Below are 26,442 nucleotides of genomic sequence, written 5' to 3'. Positions count from 1 at the left end.
AGTCACGTAGGATGGTCATTCAGTAATAATAGTCACATAGGATGGTAGTTCAGTAATAAGTCATGTAGGATGGTAGTTCAGTAATAATAGTCACGTAGGATGGTAGTTCAGTATCAATACTCATGTAGGATGGTAGTTCAGTAATAATAGTCATGTAGGATGGTAGTTCAGTAATAATAGTCATGTAGGATGGTAGTTCAGTAATAAGTCATGTAGGATGGTAGTTCAGTAATAATAGTCACGTAGGATGGTAGTTCAGTAATAATACTCATGTAGGATGGTAGTTCAGTAATAATAGTCATGTAGGATGGTAGTTCAGTAATAATAGTCATGTAGGATGGTAGTTCAGTAATAATAGTCACATAGGATGGTCATTCAGTAATAATAGTCACATAGGATGGTAGTTCAGTAATAATAGTCACATAGGATGGTAGTTCAGTAATAATAGTCACATAGGATGGTCATTCAGTAATAATAGTCACGTAGGATGGTCATTCAGTAATAAGTCACGTAGGATGGTAGTTCAGTAATAATAGTCACATAGGATGGTCATTCAGTAATAATAGTCACGTAGGATGGTCATTCAGTAATAATAGTCACATAGGATGGTCATTCAGTAATAATAGTCACATAGGATGGTCATTCAGTAATAATAGTCACGTAGGATGATAGTTCAGTAATAATAGTCACATAGGATGGTCATTCAGTAATAATAGTCACGTAGGATGGTAGTTCAGTAATAATAGTCACATAGGATGGTCATTCAGTAATAATAGTCACGTAGGATGGTCATTCAGTAATAATAGTCACGTAGGATGGTAGTTCAGTAATAATAGTCATGTAGGATGGTAGTTCAGTAATAATAGTCATGTAGGATGGTAGTTCAGTAATAATAGTCATGTAGGATGGTAGTTCAGTAATAATAGTCATGTAGGATGGTAGTTCAGTAATAATAGTCATGTAGGATGGTAGTTCAGTAATAATAGTCATGTAGGATGGTAGTTCAGTAATAATAGTCACGTAGGATGGTCATTCAGTAATAATAGTCACATAGGATGGTAGTTCAGTAATAAGTCATGTAGGATGGTAGTTCAGTAATAATAGTCACGTAGGATGGTAGTTCAGTAATAATACTCATGTAGGATGGTAGTTCAGTAATAATAGTCATGTAGGATGGTAGTTCAGTAATAATAGTCATGTAGGATGGTAGTTCAGTAATAATAGTCACATAGGATGGTAGTTCAGTAATAATAGTCACATAGGATGGTCATTCAGTAATAATAGTCACGTAGGATGGTCATTCAGTAATAAGTCACGTAGGATGGTAGTTCAGTAATAATAGTCACATAGGATGGTCATTCAGTAATAATAGTCACGTAGGATGGTCATTCAGTAATAATAGTCACATAGGATGGTCATTCAGTAATAATAGTCACGTAGGATGGTCATTCAGTAATAATAGTCACGTAGGATGATAGTTCAGTAATAATAGTCACATAGGATGGTCATTCAGTAATAATAGTCACGTAGGATGGTAGTTCAGTAATAATAGTCACATAGGATGGTCATTCAGTAATAATAGTCACGTAGGATGGTCATTCAGTAATAAGTCACGTAGGATGGTAGTTCAGTAATAATAGTCACATAGGATGGTCATTCAGTAATAATAGTCACGTAGGATGGTCATTCAGTAATAATAGTCACATAGGATGGTCATTCAGTAATAATAGTCACGTAGGATGGTCATTCAGTAATAATAGTCACGTAGGATGATAGTTCAGTAATAATAGTCACATAGGATGGTCATTCAGTAATAATAGTCACGTAGGATGGTAGTTCAGTAATAATAGTCACATAGGATGGTCATTCAGTAATAATAGTCACGTAGGATGGTCATTCAGTAATAATAGTCACGTAGGATGGTAGTTCAGTAATAATAGTCATGTAGGATGGTAGTTCAGTAATAATAGTCATGTAGGATGGTAGTTCAGTAATAATAGTCATGTAGGATGATAGTTCAGTAATAATAGTCACATAGGATGGTCATTCAGTAATAATAGTCACGTAGGATGGTAGTTCAGTAATAAGTCATGTAGGATGGTAGTTCAGTAATAATAGTCACATAGGATGGTCATTCAGTAATAATAGTCACGTAGGATGGTCATTCAGTAATAATAGTCACATAGGATGGTCATTCAGTAATAATAGTCACGTAGGATGGTCATTCAGTAATAATAGTCACGTAGGATGGTAGTTCAGTAATAATAGTCACATAGGATGGTCATTCAGTAATAATAGTCACGTAGGATGGTAGTTCAGTAATAATAGTCACATACGATGGTCATTCAGTAATAATAGTCACGTAGGATGGTCATTCAGTAATAATAGTCACGTAGGATGGTAGTTCAGTAATAATAGTCACATAGGATGGTCATTCAGTAATAATAGTCACGTAGGATGGTCATTCAGTAATAATAGTCACGTAGGATGGTAGTTCAGTAATAATAGTCACGTAGGATGGTCATTCAGTAATAATAGTCACGTAGGATGGTCATTCAGTAATAATAGTCACGTAGGATGGTCATTCAGTAATAATAGTCACGTAGGATGGTCATTCAGTAATAATAGTCACGTAGGATGGTAGTTCAGTAATAATAGTCACGTAGGATGGTAGTTCAGTAATAATAGTCACGTAGGATGGTAGTTCAGTAATAATAGTCACGTAGGATGGTAGTTCAGTAATAATAGTCACGTAGGATGGTCATTCAGTAATAATAGTCACGTAGGATGGTCATTCAGTAATAATAGTCACGTAGGATGGTAGTCCAGTAATAATAGTCACATAGGATGGTAGTTCAGTAATAATAGTCATGTAGGACTAATAGTTCAGTAAACAAAGGCAATTATTCCACCTCATCTTCCTCCTCCTCCTCCTCTTCCTCATCATCACTGATGACATATTTCTTGGCCTTCTTGGTGGACATTTCTTCATCTTCATCATCATCATCATCATCCTCTGCCTTTCGCTTGCCTGAGCCCTCACCCTCCTGCACACAACAGCAACCATACTTTCACTTTGTGTAGGGACATGCATACTTTCACTTTGTGTAGGGACATGCATACTTTCACTTTGTGTAGGGACATGCATACTTTCACTTTGTGTAGGGACATGCATACTTTCACTTTGTGTAGGGACATGCATACTTTCACTTTGTGTAGGGACATGCATACTTTCACTTTGTGTAGGGACATGCATACTTTCACTTTGTGTAGGGACATGCATACTTTCACTTTGTGTAGGGACATGCATACTTTCACTTTGTGTAGGGACATGCATACTTTCACTTTGTGTAGGGACATGCATACTTTCACTTTGTGTAGGGACATGCATACTTTCACTTTGTGTAGGGACATGCATACTTTCACTTTGTGTAGGGACATGCATACTTTCACTTTGTGTAGTACACAGTACTTCAGGTAGAATGTGGTATGGCAGGCTGGCCAGTCAGACATGTGTAACCTACACATGCTACAAATCAATGTGAAGTATATATATGTTATGGGCTAGGAACAGAAGACTAGAGTTTGGACTCAGAGAGAGAAGGCAGAGCTTGAATTGCAGTTTAGTTGGCACCGTGTATTAAAGAATTAGTGATGGACAGCAGATATATACACGTGTATTAAAGAATTAGTGATGGACAGCAGATATATACACGTGTATTAAAGAATTAGTGATGGACAGCAGATATATACACGTGTATTAAAGAATTAGTGATGGACAGCAGATATATACACGTGTATTAAAGAATTAGTGATGGACAGCAGATATATACACGTGTATTAAAGAATTAGTGATGGACAGCAGATATATACACGTGTATTAAAGAATTAGTGATGGACAGCAGATATATACACGTGTATTAAAGAATTAGTGATGGACAGCAGATATATACACGTGTATTAAAGAATTAGTGATGGACAGCAGATATATACACGTGTATTAAAGAATTAGTGATGGACAGCAGATATATACACGTGTATTAAAGAATTAGTGATGGACAGCAGGTATATACACGTGTATTAAAGAATTAGTGATGGACAGCAGATATATACACGTGTATTAAAGAATTAGTGATGGACAGCAGATATATACACGTGTATTAAAGAATTAGTGATGGACAGCAGGTATATACACACGTGTATTAAAGAATTAGTGATGGACAGCAGATATATACACGTGTATTAAAGAATTAGTGATGGACAGCAGATATATACACGTGTATTAAAGAATTAGTGATGGACAGCAGATATATACACGTGTATTAAAGAATTAGTGATGGACAGCAGATATATACACGTGTATTAAAGAATTAGCGATGGACAGCAGATATATACACATGTATTAAAGAATTAGTGATGGACAGCAGATATATACACGTGTATTAAAGAATTAGTGATGGACAGCAGATATATACACGTGTATTAAAGAATTAGTGATGGACAGCAGGTATATACACGTGTATTAAAGAATTAGTGATGGACAGCAGATATATACACATGTATTAAAGAATTAGTGATGGACAGCAGATATATACACGTGTATTAAAGAATTAGTGATGGACAGCAGATATATACACGTGTATTAAAGAATTAGTGATGGACAGCAGATATATACACGTGTATTAAAGAATTAGTGATGGAGAGCAGATATATACACGTGTATTAAAGAATTAGTGATGGACAGCAGATATATACACGTGTATTAAAGAATTAGTGATGGACAGCAGGTATATACACGTGTATTAAAGAATTAGTGATGGACAGCAGATATATACACATGTATTAAAGAATTAGTGATGGACAGCAGATATATACACGTGTATTAAAGAATTAGTGATGGACAGCAGATATATACACGTGTATTAAAGAATTAGTGATGGACAGCAGATATATACACGTGTATTAAAGAATTAGTGATGGACAGCAGATATATACACGTGTATTAAAGAATTAGTGATGGACAGCAGATATATACACGTGTATTAAAGAATTAGTGATGGACAGCAGATATATACACGTGTATTAAAGAATTAGTGATGGAGAGCAGATATATACACGTGTATTAAAGAATTAGTGATGGACAGCAGATATATACACGTGTATTAAAGAATTAGTGATGGACAGCAGATATATACACATGTATTAAAGAATTAGTGATGGACAGCAGATATATACACGTGTATTAAAGAATTAGTGATGGACAGCAGATATATAAACGTGTATTAAAGAATTAGTGATGGACAGCAGATATATACACGTGTATTAAAGAATTAGGGATGGACAGCAGATATATACACGTGTATTAAAGAATTAGTGATGGACAGCAGATATATACACAACAATGAGTTGAATGGCCATTCAACGTGAAAGCAATTTGAAGAAAAACACAGTTACTATATACATATATACAATTCCAATTCAATTATTTAGTGTCTCCGGATCTTGTTTAAATCTCAGCTCAGATAATAGTTCTTGGAGAAAGGTGAAAATGTGTAGAAGGTGGCTTGAGAGCCTCCTACCAGCCCAGACAGAACAGGTGGTGGCTGGAATCTCCCAAGAACGATCCTTGGACTAGATGCTTGTTTTCCTTAGCTCGCCATCATAAAGTGAAGCCTGGCCAACTCCGCTTCTACAGTCACACACAGCTTAATGACAAAATATCCGGCGCTGGTAGTCGGCTCTCGAGCAGAAATACAATCTGTCTCCCCTCACGTCCTGTCTACTGGCCACTTCCTGCTACCGGCTTATAAGCACAGCTGATTGGACCGCGGCGGTTACATGATTAGGGAGAGCGCGCAGCACTCAAAGAGTAATAGAGAGCAAGAGCATACCAGTCGCTTCCTGCTATCGGCATATAACCAAAGCTGATTGGACTGCGGCGGTCACGTGACTAGGGAGAGCGCAAAGAGTAATAGAGAGCAAGAGCCTAATAGTCTCCGCAAAGGTATGGATTTGACACCTGCGTTACACATGACACCCACCTCATCACATGACACCCACCTCATCACTGTCCAACTTCTTGGCCTTCATCAGTCTCTGGGTCTTGTCGTCATCAGAACCTTCATCACTGTCTGAAGAGTAGATTCTTGCTCGCTCCTCTGCAGAGAGAAGTTCCTTCAGAACGTTTGGGAAGCACAGATTGTGTTCCAGATGCTGATGAGCGCTCACCTCTCAAGCCGCCGCCTCCTTTGTATTTGCTCTTAATGGCCGCCAAGCTGATGGCCTCCTCACCCTCCTCCTCGTCGTCATAGCGATCAGGCTCCAAGTAGCTGCTGCTCAAACCTCTCTGGTGCTGCTTCTCCCTCATCCTCCTCTGCTGGGACTCTCTGCGGATAGACGCTCGCAGGCGCTCCTCTTCTTTCTGGGGATCCAGAAGGAACTTTCAACCTAACATGTCTAAGTCCAGAAGGAACTTTCAACCTAACATGTCTAAGTCCAGAAGGAACTTTCAACCTAACATGTCTAAGTCCTGAAGGAACTTTCAACCTAACATGTCTAAGTCCTGAAGGAACTTTCAACCTAACATGTCTAAGTCCAGAAGGACATTTCAGCCTAACATGTCTAAGTCCAGAAGGAAGTGATGGCGACGAGTTTCAGGATTTAGATCAGTTCTCCATGACCAAACACAATGAACTGTTGATCAAAACAATCTGACGTGTGCTTGGTTTAGTAACCATGACAGGCCAAAGTTCTTAGTCCTGGTTGTGATGGATCAGCAGCTCAGAGTCTTGTGCAGACCAAGCGTATTTCTTCATGTATTATGTGTGACGCCATGACAACAAGCATGTTCTTACCTTAATCATCTCATTACGCTGGGACTCAGGGTCCCGTCCAGCCATTGGCAGGATTCGGATCTTCTGGGTCTTGGAACAACGGTCTGCCAAGGACAAGGTCATCTTCCTGTGTGTGGCGCTGTCAGTGGAGTGAGGCCTGGCAGGAAACATGAAGGTTATTTTCATGTTAGACTTGTAAACAACATGGAGAAGTTGGTTTTTATCTTCATCTTGTCCTTCTTGAAACATCCAGGGTGCAAGAAGAAGGAACAAACTTCTGTCAACAAATGTGTGTTCCTACTTCTGTCAACAAACATGTGTTCTTACTTCTGTCAACAAACATGTGTTCTTACTTCTGTCAACAAACATGTGTTCTTACTTCTGTCAACAAACATGTGTTCTTACTTCTGTCAACAAACATGTGTTCCTACTTCTGTCAACAAACATGTGTTCCTACTTCTGTCAACAAACATGTGTTCCTACTTCTGTCAACAAACATGTGTTCTTACTTCTGTCAACAAACATGTGTTCCTACTTCTGTCAACAAACATGTGTTCCTACTTCTGTCAACAAACATGTGTTCCTACTTCTGTCAACAAACATGTGTTCCTACTTCTGTCAACAAACATGTGTTCCTACTTCTGTCAACAAACATGTGTTCCTACTTCTGTCAACAAACATGTGTTCTTACTTCTGTCAACAAACATGTGTTCCTACTTCTGTCAACAAACATGTGTTCTTACTTCTGTCAACAAACATGTGTTCTTACTTCTGTCAACAAACATGTGTTCCTACTTCTGTCAACAAACATGTGTTCCTACTTCTGTCAACAAACATGTGTTCCTACTTCTGTCAACAAACATGTCTTCTTACTTCTGTCAACAAACATGTGTTCTTACTTCTGTCAACAAACATGTTCTTACTTCTGTCAACAAACATGTGTTCCTACTTCTGTCAACAAACATGTGTTCCTACTTCTGTCAACAAACATGTGTTCCTACTTCTGTCAACAAACATGTGTTCTTACTTCTGTCAACAAACATGTGTTCTTACTTCTGTCAACAAACATGTGTTCCTACTTCTGTCAACAAACATGTGTTCCTACTTCTGTCAACAAACATGTGTTCTTACTTCTGTCAACAAACATGTGTTCTTACTTCTGTCAACAAACATGTGTTCCTACTTCTGTCAACAAACATGTGTTCCTACTTCTGTCAACAAACATGTGTTCCTACTTCTGTCAACAAACATGTGTTCCTACTTCTGTCAACAAACATGTGTTCCTACTTCTGTCAACAAACATGTGTTCTTACTTCTGTCAACAAACATGTGTTCCTACTTCTGTCAACAAACATGTGTTCTTACTTCTGTCAACAAACATGTGTTCTTACTTCTGTCAACAAACATGTGTTCTTACTTCTGTCAACAAACATGTGTTCTTACTTCTGTCAACAAACATGTGTTCTTACTTCTGTCAACAAACATGTGTTCTTACTTCTGTCAACAAACATGTGTTCCTACTTCTGTCAACAAACATGTGTTCCTACTTCTGTCAACAAACATGTGTTCCTATTTCTGTCAACAAACGTGTGTTCCTACTAGTTTTTCATGAGGTGTTACTATGTGCAAGAAGCTGCACTATATCATTTCTTCTTGTAGGATGAATAAAAATCTATCTAAGGAACATGCAAGGTACCTGAAGGTGAGCTTGGTTTTGAACACAGCTTGTCCTTGTAGTCCAGTTCCCTGACGGATGAACAAGTGGTTGTGGTCTCCCTGCAGAGGAGCTTTGTAGACGTCAAACACTTCATTTCCTAGGTGGAGGGACATGCTGCACACAACAAACACCACCCTTTAGGGAACTATTCAATAAACAACATGGCTGACATTAACACCAACCTTCCATCTGACCATTTGACGATACGTGCGTTACTCTCACGTGCTTCGTTTCCTTCTTCGTCTCGCTTGACTCTCCACCTGATGGTGTTTTCCACCTGGACATGAACAATGACCCACTCACTGACACTCACTTCAACAACATCCGCAACTGACATTAACCACACAACAATCACCCAATCATAGGGTTACATACACGTACATACACGTACATACACGTACATACATGTACATACACGTACATACACGTACATACATGTACATACACGTACATACACGTACATACACGTACATACACGTACATACACGTACATACACGTACATACACGTACATACACGTACATACACGTACATACATGTACATACACGTACATACACGTACATACATGTACATACACGTACATACACGTACATACACGTACATACATGTACATACACGTACATACATGTACATACACGTACATACATGTACATACATGTACATACATGTACATACACGTACATACACGTACATACACGTACATACACGTACATACACGTACATACATGTACATACACGTACATACACGTACACACACATACATACACGTACATACACGTACATACACGCACGTACACGCTGCCTTCTCACTACAAGAGTTAACTCCTTTTGTCCTACTTTTAGACCTCTTCTTAGCGATGCTATGGTTGCTTTAGTAAAACTTGGCCAAGTACTATTCTGTCTCGGTGGTCCTTTTTACTCAACATATATGTCATCCAAAAGAACTTGGGAGTGACCAGTGACTTTTATTCCCTGAGAGGAAGACTGGTCACATAGAATGATTACTTTTGACTGTCAAATTGTGTTAGACATAATGATCATACTTCTACTAAGTCTTATTTTGCAGCCAGAGTTGAATAGCAGCATTGTTTTACTGGTCTACAGTTGTTTTTACTGGTCTACAGTAAATGTGCGTCACACAAAAAGGTGAAGTCCACACACCTTCAGTTTGAGTCTGGTGCGTCCTTCTTCATCCAGCATTTCCTCATCCTCAAATTCATCCTCATAGTACTGCGGGTCAAAAGGTCTACAAAGAAGAACATCATTAAAGTCCACGTCCTTTAACTGGCAGCGTCAACTGAGCTCTGACCTGGGCTCCACAGACAGGAAGTTGGGCAGCTTAACAAAATAAAGGTCTGATCCAAGATCAGTGCTGACTTTGGGAATCTCTACTTCGATACGAGTCTCAGGCACAGGCTCCTCCTCAGCCTGCTCGCCCTCCACGCCATCCTCTGCATCCTACACACACACACACGCACCACACAGACGCACACAGACACACATGCGTGCACACAGATGCACACACACACACACAGACGCACACACAGACACACACAGAGGGAAGATGGTGTGGTGAAAGTAAAGCCATGTTGTATGACAGAAAAGGGAGGTGTGTACCCCAGGCTGTCCAGGGGTGGGGGGTTTGTCAGCATCACTGTCAGAAGAAATGTCATCTGCCTCCCCAAACAGATCATCTGCCACACTTTTCTTGTCTGAAATATGACAGAACAAGAACAGTCATATGACACATGAAAAAGCAAGAAAAGTCACATGACACATGAAAGAGTAAGAAAAGTCACATGACACACGAAAGAGTAAGAAAAGTCACATGACACATGAAAGAGTAAGAAAAGTCAAATGACACATGATGGTCAGGTGACTTCTTACTTACTGTCATTGGTGTTGACATCACTGTCAGAATCAGAGTCTGAAGCAAGTTTTGTTTTGCTTTTCCTTTGAAGGAAATCTTCTTCACTGTCGCTCCCTTTTACAGATTCTGGAAAACACAATTCATGTTCAATACTTTCATTTTTGTCTAAGGAAGTCTTGATCACTTCATTTTGCACACTGGACTTAGTGGACCACCTTCAACTGACTGATGGTTGTTGGTGTTCCAGTAGGAGAAGAAATCTTCTTGTTAGAGATAAGGAAGTAAGAGTGATGTTCCACATGTATACTAGTGACTGACCATTAGGAGTAGCTGACTTGTGTTCCAGTAGGAGAAGAAATCTTCTTGTTAGAGATAAGGAAGTAAGAGTGATGTTCCACATGTATACTAGTGACTGACCATTAGGAATAGCTGACTTGTGTTCCAGTAGGAGAAGAAATCTTCTTGTTAGAGATAAGGAAGTAAGAGTGATGTTCCACATGTATACTAGTGACTGACCATTAGGAGTAGCTGACTTGTGTTCCAGTAGGAGAAGAAATCTTCTTGTTAGAGATAAGGAAGTAAGAGTGATGTTCCACATGTATACTAGTGACTGACCATTAGGAGTAGCTGACTTGTGTTCCAGTAGGAGAAGAAATCTTCTTGTTAGAGATAAGGAAGTAAGAGTGATGTTCCACATGTATACTAGTGACTGACCATTAGGAGTAGCTGACTTGTGTTCCAGTAGGAGAAGAAATCTTCTTGTTAGAGATAAGGAAGTAAGAGTGATGTTCCACATGTATACTAGTGACTGACCATTAGGAGTAGCTGACTTGTGTTCCAGTAGGAGAAGAAATCTTCTTGTTAGAGATAAGGAAGTAAGAGTGATGTTCCACATGTATACTAGTGACTGACCATTAGGAGTAGCTGACTTGTGTTCCAGTAGGAGAAGAAATCTTCTTGTTAGAGATAAGGAAGTAAGAGTGATGTTCCACATGTATACTAGTGACTGACCATTAGGAGTAGCTGACTTGTGTTCAAGTAGGAGAAGAAATCTTCTTGTTAGAGATAAGGAAGTAAGAGTGATGTTCCACATGTATACTAGTGACTGACCATTAGGAGTAGCTGACTTGTGCTCCAGTAGGAGAAGAAATCTTCTTGTTAGAGATAAGGAAGTAAGAGTGATGTTCCACATGTATACTAGTGACTGACCATTAGGAGTAGCTGACTTGTGTTCCAGTAGGAGAAGAAATCTTCTTGTTAGAGATAAGGAAGTAAGAGTGATGTTCCACATGTATACTAGTGACTGACCATTAGGAGTAGCTGACTTGTGCTCCAGTAGGAGAAGAAATCTTCTTGTTAGAGATAAGGAAGTAAGAGTGATGTTCCACATGTATACTAGTGACTGACCATTAGGAGTAGCTGACTTGTGTTCAAGTAGGAGACGAAATCTTCTTGTTAGAGATAAGGAAGTAAGAGTGATGTTCCACATGTATACTAGTGACTGACCATTAGGAGTAGCTGACTTGTGTTCCAGTAGGAGAAGAAATCTTCTTGTTAGAGATAAGGAAGTAAGAGTGATGTTCCACATGTATACTAGTGACTGACCATTAGGAGTAGCTGACTTGTGCTCCAGTAGGAGAAGAAATCTTCTTGTTAGAGATAAGGAAGTAAGAGTGATGTTCCACATGTATACTAGTGACTGACCATTAGGAGTAGCTGACTTGTGTTCCAGTAGGAGAAGAAATCTTCTTGTTAGAGATAAGGAAGTAAGAGTGATGTTCCACATGTATACTAGTGACTGACCATTAGGAGTAGCTGACTTGTGCTCCAGTAGGAGAAGAAATCTTCTTGTTAGAGATAAGGAAGTAAGAGTGATGTTCCACATGTATACTAGTGACTGACCATTAGGAGTAGCTGACTTGTGTTCCAGTAGGAGAAGAAATCTTCTTGTTAGAGATAAGGAAGTAAGAGTGATGTTCCACATGTATACTAGTGACTGACCATTAGGAGTAGCTGACTTGTGTTCCAGTAGGAGAAGAAATCTTCTTGTTAGAGATAAGGAAGTAAGAGTGATGTTCCACATGTATACTAGTGACTGACCATTAGGAGTAGCTGACTTGTGCTCCAGTAGGAGAAGAAATCTTCTTGTTAGAGATAAGGAAGTAAGAGTGATGTTCCACATGTATACTAGTGACTGACCATTAGGAGTAGCTGACTTGTGTTCCAGTAGGAGAAGAAATCTTCTTGTTAGAGATAAGGAAGTAAGAGTGATGTTCCACATGTATACTAGTGACTGACCATTAGGAGTAGCTGACTTCCTGCTGGCAGGACGCTGGTGGTCAGAGTGCTCCCTCTCTTCATCCGAGTAACGTTGCTTTTCCCCTTCCTCATCTGATTGGTCGCTCTTAGCAAGGCCCTCCCACTTGTCCTGGTCTGAATGATTGTCTTCTCCATCAGAGTGCGGTGTAGCTGCAGCCGACTGAGGAGTTCCCAGGTCACTGATGCAAAGCAACAAACAAAGACTTTAGTCCAGTATTCCTGCAGCTGGAACAACTATGGAGGTTATGCTGTGCATGCTTCCAACTTCTTATTCTACATTATGTCAACCACACCATCAACTCAATTATCTTCCTCTGTCATTTTTACAGCAAGAGGGTTCACTCAGTGCATGGCTCTCAGCCCACGTTTGTTCAATAGCAGAAAAGATATGGATCATATACAATATGTATCGCAGTATTTGTTCCTGATATGGATCATATACAATATGTTTCGCAGTATTTGTTCCTGATATGGATCATATACAATATGTATCGCAGTATTTGTTCCTGATATGGATCATATACAATATGTATCGCAGTATTTGTTCCTACAAGGTATTTTTAAAATCTAGGACAAATGCAGCAGAAATTAAATATAAGGTTTATAAAAACAGGTTGACAACAATAATGAGACAAGCCAAAAAAGACTATTATAGTAACTTGTTAGAAAAAAATAAAGCCAATATCAAAGGAACATGGAACATATTGAAAAAGGTGATGGGAAGCACACCGGGACCTATCAGCCCGCCAAACCACTTTGTAAAAGAAGAAAAGATAATAAAAAATATGGACGAAGTGGCAAATGAGTTTAACTCATTTTTTGTAAACGTAGGTCCAAAACTAGCAGAAAATATAGAAAAACATGATGATGGGTCATTTCAGAATGGGTTGGGAGGTGGAGGCAGAGTACTTAAGTCAATGTTTTTGGGAGAAGTCAGTGAAAATGAAATTATAACAATTGTAAATAAATTAAAGAACAAAACATCAACAGACGATGATGGGTTAGATATGATAATTGTAAAAAAGACAATTGACTGCATCATTGAGCCTCTCTGCTATATCTTCAATCTCTCTTTCAATACAGGGACCTTCCCAGATAGAATGAAGGTAGCAAAGGTTATTCCACTCTTTAAAGATGGGGATAAGCACATGTTTACTAATTACAGACCGGTATCACTTCTGTCCCAATTCTCTAAGGTGCTTGAAAAAATATTTGTACAAAAATTAGACCATTTTATTGAAAAAAACAAGTTGTTGAGCGAGAGCCAGTATGGATTTCGTTCAAACAGATCTACTGCCTCTGCTGTGATGAACATAATTGAGGACATAACAACAGCCACCGATAGTAAGAAATACACAGTAGGGGTGTTTATAGACCTTAAGAAAGCGTTTGACACAATCGATCACTCTATCCTTTTATCCAAATTACATTCATACGGTGTGAGAGGAATAGTTTTAGATTGGTTAAATAGCTACTTGAATAACAGACAACAATATGTACAATATGCTGCTAATACATCTGAAAATATGAGTATTAAGTGTGGAATTCCACAAGGGTCTGTTCTGGGACCGAAACTATTTATTTTATACATAAATGATATCTGTGATGTGTCAAAATTACTCAATTTTGTATTATTTGCTGACGATACCAACTTTTACAGCTCTGGACATGACTTAAATGAATTACTAAAGAGTATGGAACAGGAAATGGTCAAACTCAAAAAATGGTTTGACGTTAACAAATTATCATTGAATTTGAAAAAAACTAAGTTCATGATTTTTAGTAAGAGAAAAAAGCCTGAAAATATTGTACTGTCAATAGCTGGAACAAGCATTGAAAAAGTCTCTGAGATTAGATTTTTGGGAGTGATTTTAGATGATAATATTAGTTGGAAATCGCATATCTCACATGTTAGAAAAAAGATGGCTAAAAGTATATTTATATTAAATAAGGTAAAAGATGTATTAGATTATAAAGCAATGCGTACACTGTATTGTGCACTTGTACTGCCTTATATCAATTATTGTGTGGAAATATGGGGTAGTACATATAAGAGTAACACAAAGCCACTGTACCTCCTTCAGAAGAGAGCGATCAGAATCATACACAAAACAGGTTATAGAGAGCACACAAATGGATTATTTATTAGCTCAGGACTTTACAAATTTTATGAACTAGTTGAGCAGCAGACATTATTGGTTATGTTCAGGGCTAGTAGTCAAGAGCTACCAACAAATCTACAAAAAAATTTCACTTTAATAGAAAAAGAAGGAAGAAGGAAAGGGCACTTTAAGCATCAGCTTGCACGAACAACATCAAAACAAATGTGTACATCAGTGGTGGGAGTAAAACTCTGGAACTCTCTCCATAATGAAATAAAGCAATGTAAAAACACATTTCAATTAAAAAAAGTCTTTAAAAACAGAACTATGATGTTATATGAGCACTGACAAAAGGGACGCAAAGGGAAAAATAAGGGGAAAAAAATAAAAATAAAAAATAAAAATAATAATAAACACACAAAAAAAAAACAACGCTTACATTATCCTACATGACTGTAGGTATTGTATAGTCTAGCTTTCCTTTCTTTTTTTTTTTTTTTTTTTTTTTTTTTTTTTTCTTTATCGACATGCACTATGGATCCTTGGTTGAATGATCACATTGTTCTTAGCTTTGTTTGGTTTGAATGATACCTTGTTATGATAGCCTTGTTCTATTCAGTTTTGTTTGGTTTGAATGATTACCTTATTCTTTTTCAGTTTGTTTGGTTTGGATGATTGCCTTGTTCTTTTTCAGTTTGTTTGGTTTGAGTGATTGCCTTATTTTTTCAGTTTTTGTTTTGTTTATTTATTTTTTGTTCAACTTATCTTGCTTGTTTATTCTTTTCATTGATTGTTTGTTCTATTAATTTCTATGAGTGTGTGCACTGGGTAGGGGTACAAACTTGTAGTTTTTAGGCAACAATAACTTTTCTTGTCAACTGGGTCATACATGTCCTGTAGCCTTTTTTACTACTCTAGAGTCTACGCCCCTGGTGGGTGGGTGCGTGTGGGTGTGGGTGCCTGTGTGTGCATATGTGATATATTGTTTTGTATTGATTTGTTGCATTGGATGTTCTAATGCACTACCGGCAAAGAGATACCAAGAAAATGTTTCTTTTGTGCGAAGGGGCAGGAAATATAAGATTTTCTTCATCCTGTTCCTTTTCGACATGGCTGTGTATTGAATGCAGTAAGGTATGTGAGATTGTTGAAATGTTGTTGAAATGTACACATCCAAGTACGAAATAAATAAATAATTGAATTGAATTGAATTGAATTGATATGGATCATATACAATATGTATCGCAGTATTTGTTCCTGATATGGATCATATATCATAAATAATGCTGACTAGTACAATGTAAATGTAAATAATGCTGACTAGTAGGGCTGAACGATTTCAGGAAAAAATCTGATCACGATTTTTCTGACAGAAATTGCGATTTCGATTTTGACTCACGATTTCTTTTCAAATCAAGCTTCAGTAACAGTAACAGATTTAAAACATGACAACAAATGATATACCATGAAAACATTAAATGCTATGTAATGCAAGGATGAATACTAAAAGGTAAGAATTGCTTCAAACATGTATTTATTAAGAAACATGCATGTACATTCTCCAAAGTTCTTGACCAACAGCAGTTATTAAAACTAAAGAACTAAAACCAGTACAAAAACCTTAATTATGTTAAGATAAATAAAAAAGTTTAAGTTAAATAAAATACAAAACAATTCCAACACAAAAAGCAATGCTTAATATATAATAAGAAAAACAAAATTCAACAACTTCAATAAAGGAAAAAAAGGATCCTGACCTTATGTAAACAGTCTTATACTCAAGTAGGTAGGTCAGTCTTTTATGGCTCAAGAGAGCTAGCCTATCAACATCTATAGCAGCAATTCAAGTACTTTATTCAACCCTGGAAGAAACCTGAACAATATTTTAAAGTGAAATTGAAAAGTAATGGTAATAAAGAAAATACTATTACAAAAACAAAATGACCCAACCTCTGCCCTTCTGAAAAATATGTCAGACATTAAAATAGGTGGGTCATTCATTTACCGCTTAGCAGCACCCAAATATTGCACATCTATTCTGTTAACAATAGAACGGCTGCTCTTCTCATAAGGAGTTATACTGGCAAACGACGCTGTAATTGTGGTATGTTTGCTACAATGGGCTGAATCGCTCGGGGTTGACTTTTCACCGGACTTTTTGGTCATACATTCGTCGTGTAACTGCCGGTGGTGATTTTTCAAGTGCCGGAATAAATTAGTCGTGTTGCCTTGGGATGTGGCGACTTTGGCCCGACAAGTTTTACAAAGTACCTGTTTCTGATGCACATCTGAAGTTTCGAAACCGAAGTAGTCCCAAATGACAGACGTGCTGCTCTTCTTCTGTATTAAAACTAAATCCTCCTCCACTTCTGACCCGGCGGCAGCAGCCATTTCCTCCAGGACGTTTGTTTCTTCACCAAAGTTGTTAGTGGGCGTGTACGCGGTAGCCTCGTCAATGGCCGCCTCTGATTGGTTAGCGTGACGGCATGCCCTGCTCACAAGTAGTTTACCACTTCTGATTGGTGAGTTTGACAAGGCATGAGAGTAGCACGAGCAGGCTGCATATACACAACAGACATGTCAGCCAGGAGAGCTAAATAACGTTCGTCTAAAACCGAAGCCTTCACGATCTCAAGATTGAGACTTCTGAAATCGCAATTTCGATCTGAAAACGATAAATCGTTCAGCCCTACTGACTAGTACAATGTCCATGTAAATAATGCTGACTAGTACAATGTGAATGTAAATAATGCTGACTAGTACAATGTCCATGTAAATAAATGCTGACTAGTACAATGTACATGTAAATAATGCTGACTAGTACAATGTCCATGTAAATAATGCTGACTAGTACAATGTAAATGTAAATAATGCTGACTAGTACAATGTCCATGTAAATAATGCTGACTAGTACAATGTACATGTAAATAATGCTGACTAGTACAATGTCCATGTAAATAATGCTGACTAGTACAATGTCCATGTAAATAATGCTGACTAGTACAATGTAAATGTAAATAATGCTGACTAGTACAATGTACATGTAAATAATGCTGACTAGTACAATGTCCATGTAAATAAATGCTGACTAGTACAATGTAAATGTAAATAATGCTGACTAGTACAATGTCCATGTAAATAATGCTGACTAGTACAATGTAAATGTAAATAATGCTGACTAGTACAATGTACATGTAAATAATGCTGACTAGTACAATGTAAATGTAAATAATGCTGACTAGTACAATGTCCATGTAAATAATGCTGACTAGTACAATGTCCATGTAAATAATGCTGACTAGTACAATGTCCATGTAAATAAATGCTGACTAGTACAATGTACATGTAAATAATGCTGACTAGTACAATGTAAATGTAAATAATGCTGACTAGTACAATGTCCATGTAAATAATGCTGACTAGTACAATGTCCATGTAAATAATGCTGACTAGTACAATGTAAATGTAAATAATGCTGACTAGTACAATGTCCATGTGAATAATGCTGACTAGTACAATGTACATGTAAATAATGCTAACTAGTACAATGTCCATGTAAATAATGCTGACTAGTACAATGTAAATGTAAATAATGCTGACTAGTACAATGTCCATGTAAATAATGCTGACTAGTACAATGTCCATGTAAATAATGCTGACTAGTACAATGTACATGTAAATAAATGCTGACTAGTACAATGTCCATGTAAATAATGCTGACTAGTACAATGTCCATGTAAATAATGCTGACTAGTACAATGTAAATGTAAATAATGCTGACTAGTACAATGTCCATGTAAATAATGCTGACTAGTACAATGTCCATGTAAATAATGCTGACTAGTACAATGTAAATGTAAATAATGCTGAGTAGTACAATGTCCATGTAAATAATGCTGACTAGTACAATGTCCATGTAAATAATGCTGACTAGTACAATGTACATGTAAATAATGCTGACTAGTACAATGTAAATGTAAATAATGCTGACTAGTACAATGTCCATGTAAATAATGCTGACTAGTACAATGTAAATGTAAATAATGCTGACTAGTACAATGTAAATGTAAATAATGCTGACTAGTACAATGTCCATGTAAATAATGCTGACTAGTACAATGTCCATGTAAATAATGCTGACTAGTACAATGTACATGTAAATAAATGCTGACTAGTACAATGTCCATGTAAATAATGCTGACTAGTACAATGTAAATGTAAATAATGCTGACTAGTACAATGTCCATGTAAATAATGCTGACTAGTACAATGTCCATGTAAATAATGCTGACTAGTACAATGTAAATGTAAATAATGCTGACTAGTACAATGTCCATGTAAATAATGCTGACTAGTACAATATCCATGTAAATAATGCTGACTAGTACAATGTACATGTAAATAATGCTGACTAGTACAATGTCCATGTAAATAATGCTGACTAGTACAATGTAAATGTAAATAATGCTGACTAGTACAATGTCCATGTAAATAATGCTGACTAGTACAATGTAAATGTAAATAATGCTGACTAGTACAATGTCCATGTAAATAATGCTGACTAGTACAATGTCCATGTAAATAATGCTGACTAGTACAATGTAAATGTAAATAATGCTGACTAGTACAATGTCCATGTAAATAATGCTGACTAGTACAATATCCATGTAAATAATGCTGACTAGTACAATGTACATGTAAATAATGCTGACTAGTACAATGTCCATGTAAATAATGCTGACTAGTACAATGTAAATGTAAATAATGCTGACTAGTACAATGTCCATGTAAATAATGCTGACTAGTACAATGTAAATGTAAATAATGCTGACTAGTACAATGTCCATGTAAATAATGCTGACTAGTACAATGTCCATGTAAATAATGCTGACTAGTACAATGTAAATGTAAATAATGCTGACTAGTACAATGTACATGTAAATAATGCTGACTAGTACAATGTCCATGTAAATAATGCTGACTAGTACAATGTGCATGTAAATAATGCTGACTAGTACAATGTCCATGTAAATAATGCTGACTAGTACAATGTAAATGTAAATAATGCTGACTAGTACAATGTCCATGTAAATAATGCTGACTAGTACAATGTCCATGTAAATAATGCTGACTAGTACAATGTCCATGTAAATAATGCTGACTAGTACAATGTAAATGTAAATAATGCTGACTAGTACAATGTCCATGTAAATAATGCTGACTAGTACAATGTCCATGTAAATAATGCTGACTAGTACAATGTCCATGTAAATAATGCTGACTAGTACAATGTCCATGTAAATAATGCTGACTAGTACAATGTCCATGTAAATAATGCTGACTAGTACAATGTACATGTAAATAATGCTGACATTTACTAAGACAATTACTGACCTTCTATCAGAGCGGACACTGCCCCTGTCAGAGCGAGGACTTCCTGCTGCAGACATCCCACTTCCTGCTGCAGACATCCCACTTCCTGCTGCAGACATCCCACTTCCTACTGGGCTTCCACCGTCTGAGTGCTGCGCCCCAACGTCCTCGTCGTCATCGTCTACATGCCCGCGCTCTGAGCCGCTGTGTTGTTGTTCCACATCAGAGTGTTGGTGGTCAGAGGGCATGCTGCCATCTGACTGATGATCACTGTGGGCCTCCTCCTCCTCACTGTCATCTCCAAACAACTCCTGCACACACACTCACTAACATGTCACTTCCTGCACACACACTCACTAACATGTCACTTCCTGCACACACACTCACTAACATGTCACTTCCTGCACACACACTCACTAACATGTCACTTCCTGCACACACACTCACTAACATGTCACTTCCTGTACACACACTCACTATGTCACTTCCTGCACACACACTCACTAACATGTCACTTCCTGCACACACACTCACTAACATGTCACTTCCTGTACACACTCACTAACATGTCACTTCCTGTACACACTCACTAACATGTCACTTCCTGTACACACACTCACTAACATGTGACTTCCTGTACACACACTCACTAACATGTCACTTCCTGTACACACACTCACTATGTCACTTCCTGTACACACTCACTAACATGTCACTTCCTGCACACACACTCACTAACATGTCACTTCCTGCACACACACTCACTAACATGTCACTTCCTGCACACACACTCACTAACATGTCACTTCCTGCACACACACTCACTAACATGTCACTTCCTGTACACACACTCACTAACATGTCACTTCCTGCACACACACTCACTAACATGTCACTTCCTGCACACACACTCACTAACATGTCACTTCCTGTACACACACTCACTAACATGTCACTTCCTGCACACACACTCACTAACATGTCACTTCCTGTACACAATCTCTCACTAACATGTCACTTCCTGTACACACTCACTAACATGTCACTTCCTGTACACAAAGTAAGTAAGACAAACACTTCCTGTACACAAAGTAAGTAAAACAAACACTTCCTGTACACAAACTACAAAGTAAGTAAAACAAGCACTTCCTGTACACAAAGTAAGTAAGACAAACACTTCCTGTACACAAAGTAAGTAAGACAAACACTTCCTGTACACAAAGTAAGTAAGACAAAGACTTCCTGTACACAAAGTACGTAAGACAAACATTTCCTGTACACAGAGTAAGTAAGACAAACACTTCCTGTACACAAAGTAAGTAAGACAAACACTTCCTGTACACAAAGTAAGTAAGACAAAGACTTCCTGTACACAAAGTAAGTAAGACAAACATTTCCTGTACACAAAGTAAGTAAGACAAACACTTCCTGTACACAGTGTAAGTAAGACAAACACTTCCTGTACACAAAGTAAGTAAGACAAACACTTCCTGTACACAGAGTAAGTAAGACAAACACTTCCTGTACACAAAGTAAGTAAGACAAACACTTCCTGTACACAAAGTAAGTAAGACAAAGACTTCCTGTACACAAAGTAAGTAAGACAAACATTTCCTGTACACAAAGTAAGTAAGATGTCAGAGGAAGTACAAACCCCGTTTCCATATGAGTTGGTAAATGATGTTAGATGTAAATATAAACGGAATACAATGATTTGCAAATCCTTTTCAAGCCATATTCAGTTGAATATGCTACAAAGACAACATATTTCATGTTCAAACTCATAAACTTTATTTTTTTTTTGCAAATAATAATGAACTTAGAATTTCATGGCTGCAACACGTGCCAAAGTAGTTGTGAAAGGGCATGTTCACCACTGTGTTACATGGCCTTTCCTTTGAACAACACTCAGTAAAGGTTTGGGAAGTGAGGAGACACATTTTTGAAGTGGAATTCTTTCCCATTCTTGCTTGATGTACAGCTTAAGTTGTTCAACAGTCCGGGGGTCTCCCTTCTGCTATTGCAGGTGCCACACATTTTCAATGTCTGGACTACAGGCAGGCCAGTCTAGTACCCGCACTCTTTTACTATGAAGCCACGTTGATGTAACACCTGGCTTGGCATTGTCTTGCTGAAATAAGCAGGGGCGTCCATGGTAACGTTGCTTGGATGGCAACATATGTTGCTCCAAAAGCTGTATGTACCTTTCAGCATTAATGGTGCCTTCACAGATGTGTAAGTTACCCATGTCTTGACCACTAATACACCCCCATACCATCACACATGCTGCCTTTTACACTTTCACCCTAGAACATGTCTTGACCACTAATACACCCCCATACCATCACACATGCTGCCTTCTACACTTTCACCCTAGAACATGTCTTGACCACTAATACACCCCCATACCATCACACATGCTGCCTTTTACACTTTCACCCTAGAACATGTCTTGACCACTAATACACCCCCATACCATCACACATGCTGCTTTTACACTTTCACCCTAGAACATGTCTTGACCACTAATACACCCCCATACCATCACACATGCTGCCTTCTACACTTTCACCCTAGAACATGTCTTGACCACTAATACACCCCCATACCATCACACATGCTGCCTTCTACACTTTCACCCTAGAACATGTCTTGGCCACTAATACACCCCCATACCATCACACATGCTGCCTTTTACACTTTCACCCTAGAACATGTCTTGACCACTAATACACCCCCATACCATCACACATGCTGCCTTCTACACTTTCACCCTAGAACATGTCTTGACCACTAATACACCCCCATACCATCACACATGCTGCCTTCTACACTTTCACCCTAGAACATGTCTTGACCACTAATACACCCCCATACCATCACACATGCTGCCTTCTACACTTTCACCCTAGAACATGTCTTGACCACTAATACACCCCCATACCATCACACATGCTGCTTTTACACTTTCACCCTAGAACATGTCTTGACCACTAATACACCCCCATACCATCACACATGCTGCCTTTTACACTTTCACCCTAGAACATGTCTTGACCACTAATACACCCCCATACCATCACACATGCTGCCTTTTACACTTTCACCCTAGAACATGTCTTGACCACTAATACACCCCCATACCATCACACATGCTGCCTTTTACACTTTCACCCTAGAACATGTCTTGGCCACTAATACACCCCCATACCATCACACATGCTGCCTTTTACACTTTCACCCTAGAACAATCCGGATGGTTCTTTTCCTCTTTGGTCCGGAGGACACGACGTCCACAGTTTCCAAAAACAATTTGAAATGTGGACTCGTCAGACCACAGAACACTTTTCCACTTTGTATCAGTCCATCTTAGATGAGCTCAGGCCCAGCGAAGCCGACGGCGTTTCTGGGTGTTGTTGATAAACGGTTTTCGCCTTGCGTAGGAGAGTTTTAACTTGCACTTACAGATGTAGCGACCAACTGTAGTTACTGACAGTGGCTTTCTGAAGTGTTCCTGAGCCCATGTGGTGATATCCTTTACACACTGATGTGGCTTGTTGATGCAGTACAGCCTGAGGGATGGAAGGTCACGGGCTTAGCTGCTTACCTGCAGTGATTTCTCCACATTCTCTTTGATGATATTACGGAGCGTAGATGGTGAAATCCCTAAATTCCTTGCAATAGCTGCTTGAGAAAGGTTGTTCTTAAACTGTTCAACAATTTGCTCACGCATTTGTTGACAAAGTGGTGACCCTCGCCCCATCCTTGTTTGTGAATGACTGAGCATTTCATGGAATCTACTTTTATAGCCAATCATGGCACCCACCTGTTCCCAATTAGCCTGTTCACCTGTGGGATGTTCCAAATAAGTGTTTGATGAGCATTCCTCAACTTTATCAGTATTTATTGCCACCTTTCCCAACTTCTTTGTCACGTGTTGCTGCCATCAAATTCTAAAGTTAATGATTATTTGCAAACAAATTTTTTTTATGAGTTTGAACATGAAATATGTTGTCTTTGTAGCATATTCAACTGAATATGGCTTGAAAAGGATTTGCAAATCATTGTATTCCATTTATATTTACATCTAACACCATTTCCCAACTCATATGGAAACGGGGCTTGTAGAAGACGGACCTTATTCATGCTGGCTTTGCCGTCCTCGTGGTCCTCTTGACCTCGCTCGCTGTCACTGCCGCTGCCAGAAGGGTTGCTGGCGGTACCCGCTCGCTCCTGCTCCGAGTCGGAACCCGAGCCGGTGCCAGACTCTGAGAAACATCAGTCACAACATTAGGCACACTGGAAACACAATGGAAGTGCTCTGAGAAAAACATCAGCAGTTACAAAATCTACACAAATAAAGTCCATCCATCCATCCATTTTCTACCGCTTATCCCTTTTGGGGTCGCTGGAGCCTATCTCAGTGTTTAGTATTTAAAGAAACAGTGACAAGTAGAGTCTGGCCCATTCCATTTTTGCCAGTTTTTATCCTTCTTCCCTGCCGTTCTTTCCTTCCTTCTTTACTCCTTCCCACTGTTATGGCTACTGCAGCGATGGAGTGGCACGACAACACTAGCAGCGATGGAGTGGCACAACACTCGCAGCGATGGAGTGGCACGACAACACTAGCAGCGATGGAGTGGCACAACACTCGCAGCGATGGAGTGGCACGACAACACTAGCAGCGATGGAGTGGCATATTATGTTACAATATGTTACACCTAATGTATATTATGTTACAACTAATGTATATATTATGTTACAATATGTTACACCTAATGTATATTATGTTACAATATGTTACACCTAATGTATATTATGTTACAACTAATGTATATATTATGTTACAATATGTTACACCTAATGTATATTATGTTACAACTAATGTATATATTATGTTACAATATGTTACACCTAATGTATATTATGTTACAACTAGTGTATATTATCTTACAATATGTTACAACTAATGTATATTATGTTACAATATGTTACACCTAATGTATATTATGTTACAACTAATGTATATTATGTTACACATAACCCTTTGAAGAGAATAAATGAGGACATTGTGTCTCATTATCCAAATAAGTGACAATAAAGCGCAATCCTCCTAAACTATCCTAAGACTTACTTCAGTTAATTTTAGTGTTTATTTTTCACAAGCCAAATTTACAAGGCAGTTTTGTGTTGTTATCGTAAAATAATTTAATTTAATAGCAGCAACTCAAATCTTGCTGTGTTTGTGTAAATATCAGCAGAAAGAAGTCAACTTTAAGAGACACTCGTTTTGCAACCTTCATTTCATAATTAGTGATCAAACTATCTAGTAATTTATGTTAGGACCACATAAATAAATGTATTTAATCAAACTATCTAGTAATTCATGTTAGGACCACATAAATAAATGTATTTAATCAAACTATCTAGTAATTAATGTTAGGACCACATAAATACATGTATTTAATTAAACTATCTAGTAATTCATGTTAGGACCACATAAATAAATGTATTTAATCAAACTATCTAGTAATTAATGTTAGGACCACATAAATAAATGTATTTAATCAAACTATCTAGTAATTCATGTTAGGACCACATAAATAAATGTATTTAATCAAACTATCTAGTAATTAATGTTAGGACCACATAAATACATGTATTTAATTAAACTATCTAGTAATTCATGTTAGGACCACATACATAAATGTATTTAATCAAACTATCTAGTAACTCATGTTAGGACCACATAAATAAATGTATTTAATCAAACTATCTAGTAATTCATGTTAGGACCACATAAATAAATGTATTTAATCAAACTATCTAGTAATTCATGTTAGGATCACATAAATACATGTATTTAATCAAACTATCTAGTAATTCATGTTAGGACCACATAAATAAATGTATTTAATCAAACTATCTTATCATAAATAAATGTATTTCAATGACATTCAAACAGGATTGCGTTACTTTTGGTTAACTTGGATGTGTCTGGCTTAAGCTAAGACAATGATGAATGCTACACACTTGGATCCTTGCTAACGTCATCAACAAAGTCCATTTAAGGCTGAAAAGGAGCTCCGTACCTCGCTGCTCATTGTCGCTGTCGCCATCGCTGCCGAACAACTCGTCCATGTCCGCCATTTCTGTTTGTCAACTCTCACCTACCGGAAGTGATAGACTCCGCTTAAAGAGGAAACTTTTCACTTCCGGAATGAAGCT

General features: G+C 37.9%; 1 protein-coding gene and 1 long non-coding RNA gene across 2 annotated transcripts in view; one reads left to right on the top strand and one right to left on the bottom strand.

The window, feature by feature from the left end:
* LOC133640656 (uncharacterized) overlaps positions 1 to 20,341 on the top strand; it is a 27,839-nt gene extending 7,498 nt beyond the window's left edge. Inside the window, exon 3 of the long non-coding RNA XR_009824193.1 lies at positions 20,246 to 20,341. This is a non-coding gene — a long non-coding RNA (uncharacterized LOC133640656). The remainder of the gene's footprint in view (positions 1 to 20,245) is intronic.
* On the bottom strand, positions 2,506 to 26,442 carry LOC133640640 (RNA polymerase-associated protein LEO1-like). The gene is made up of 14 exons (XM_062034179.1): positions 26,307 to 26,442; positions 24,352 to 24,482; positions 20,236 to 20,525; positions 12,719 to 12,918; positions 10,442 to 10,546; positions 10,168 to 10,262; positions 9,860 to 10,008; positions 9,712 to 9,796; positions 8,733 to 8,827; positions 8,530 to 8,664; positions 6,855 to 6,990; positions 6,229 to 6,421; positions 6,061 to 6,158; positions 2,506 to 3,047 (listed from the first exon to the last, which is right to left on the bottom strand). The coding sequence occupies exons 1-14, from the start codon at positions 26,362 to 26,364 to the stop codon at positions 2,904 to 2,906; spliced, it is 1,914 nt and encodes a 637-aa protein (XP_061890163.1). The 5' UTR covers positions 26,365 to 26,442; the 3' UTR covers positions 2,506 to 2,903.

The sequence above is a fragment of the Entelurus aequoreus genome, linkage group LG02 (genome assembly GCF_033978785.1).
Source record: "Entelurus aequoreus isolate RoL-2023_Sb linkage group LG02, RoL_Eaeq_v1.1, whole genome shotgun sequence".
In the NCBI taxonomy this organism is placed as follows: domain Eukaryota; kingdom Metazoa; phylum Chordata; class Actinopteri; order Syngnathiformes; family Syngnathidae; genus Entelurus; species Entelurus aequoreus.
The sequence above is the reverse complement of the archived record's forward strand: the minus strand, read 5'-3'. Positions and strand labels throughout refer to the sequence as shown.

Coding starts and splice junctions, on each gene's coding strand:
- LOC133640640 (XM_062034179.1), bottom strand. CDS start 26,364: ATGGCGGACATGGACGAGTTGTTCGGCAGCGATGGCGACAGCGACAAT. Junction 20,526..24,351: donor GCAAAGCCAGCATGAATAAG/GTCCGTCTTCTA, acceptor GTGTGTGTGCAG/GAGTTGTTTGGAGATGACAG. Junction 10,009..10,167: donor CCACCCCTGGACAGCCTGGG/GTACACACCTCC, acceptor GTGTGTGTGTAG/GATGCAGAGGATGGCGTGGA.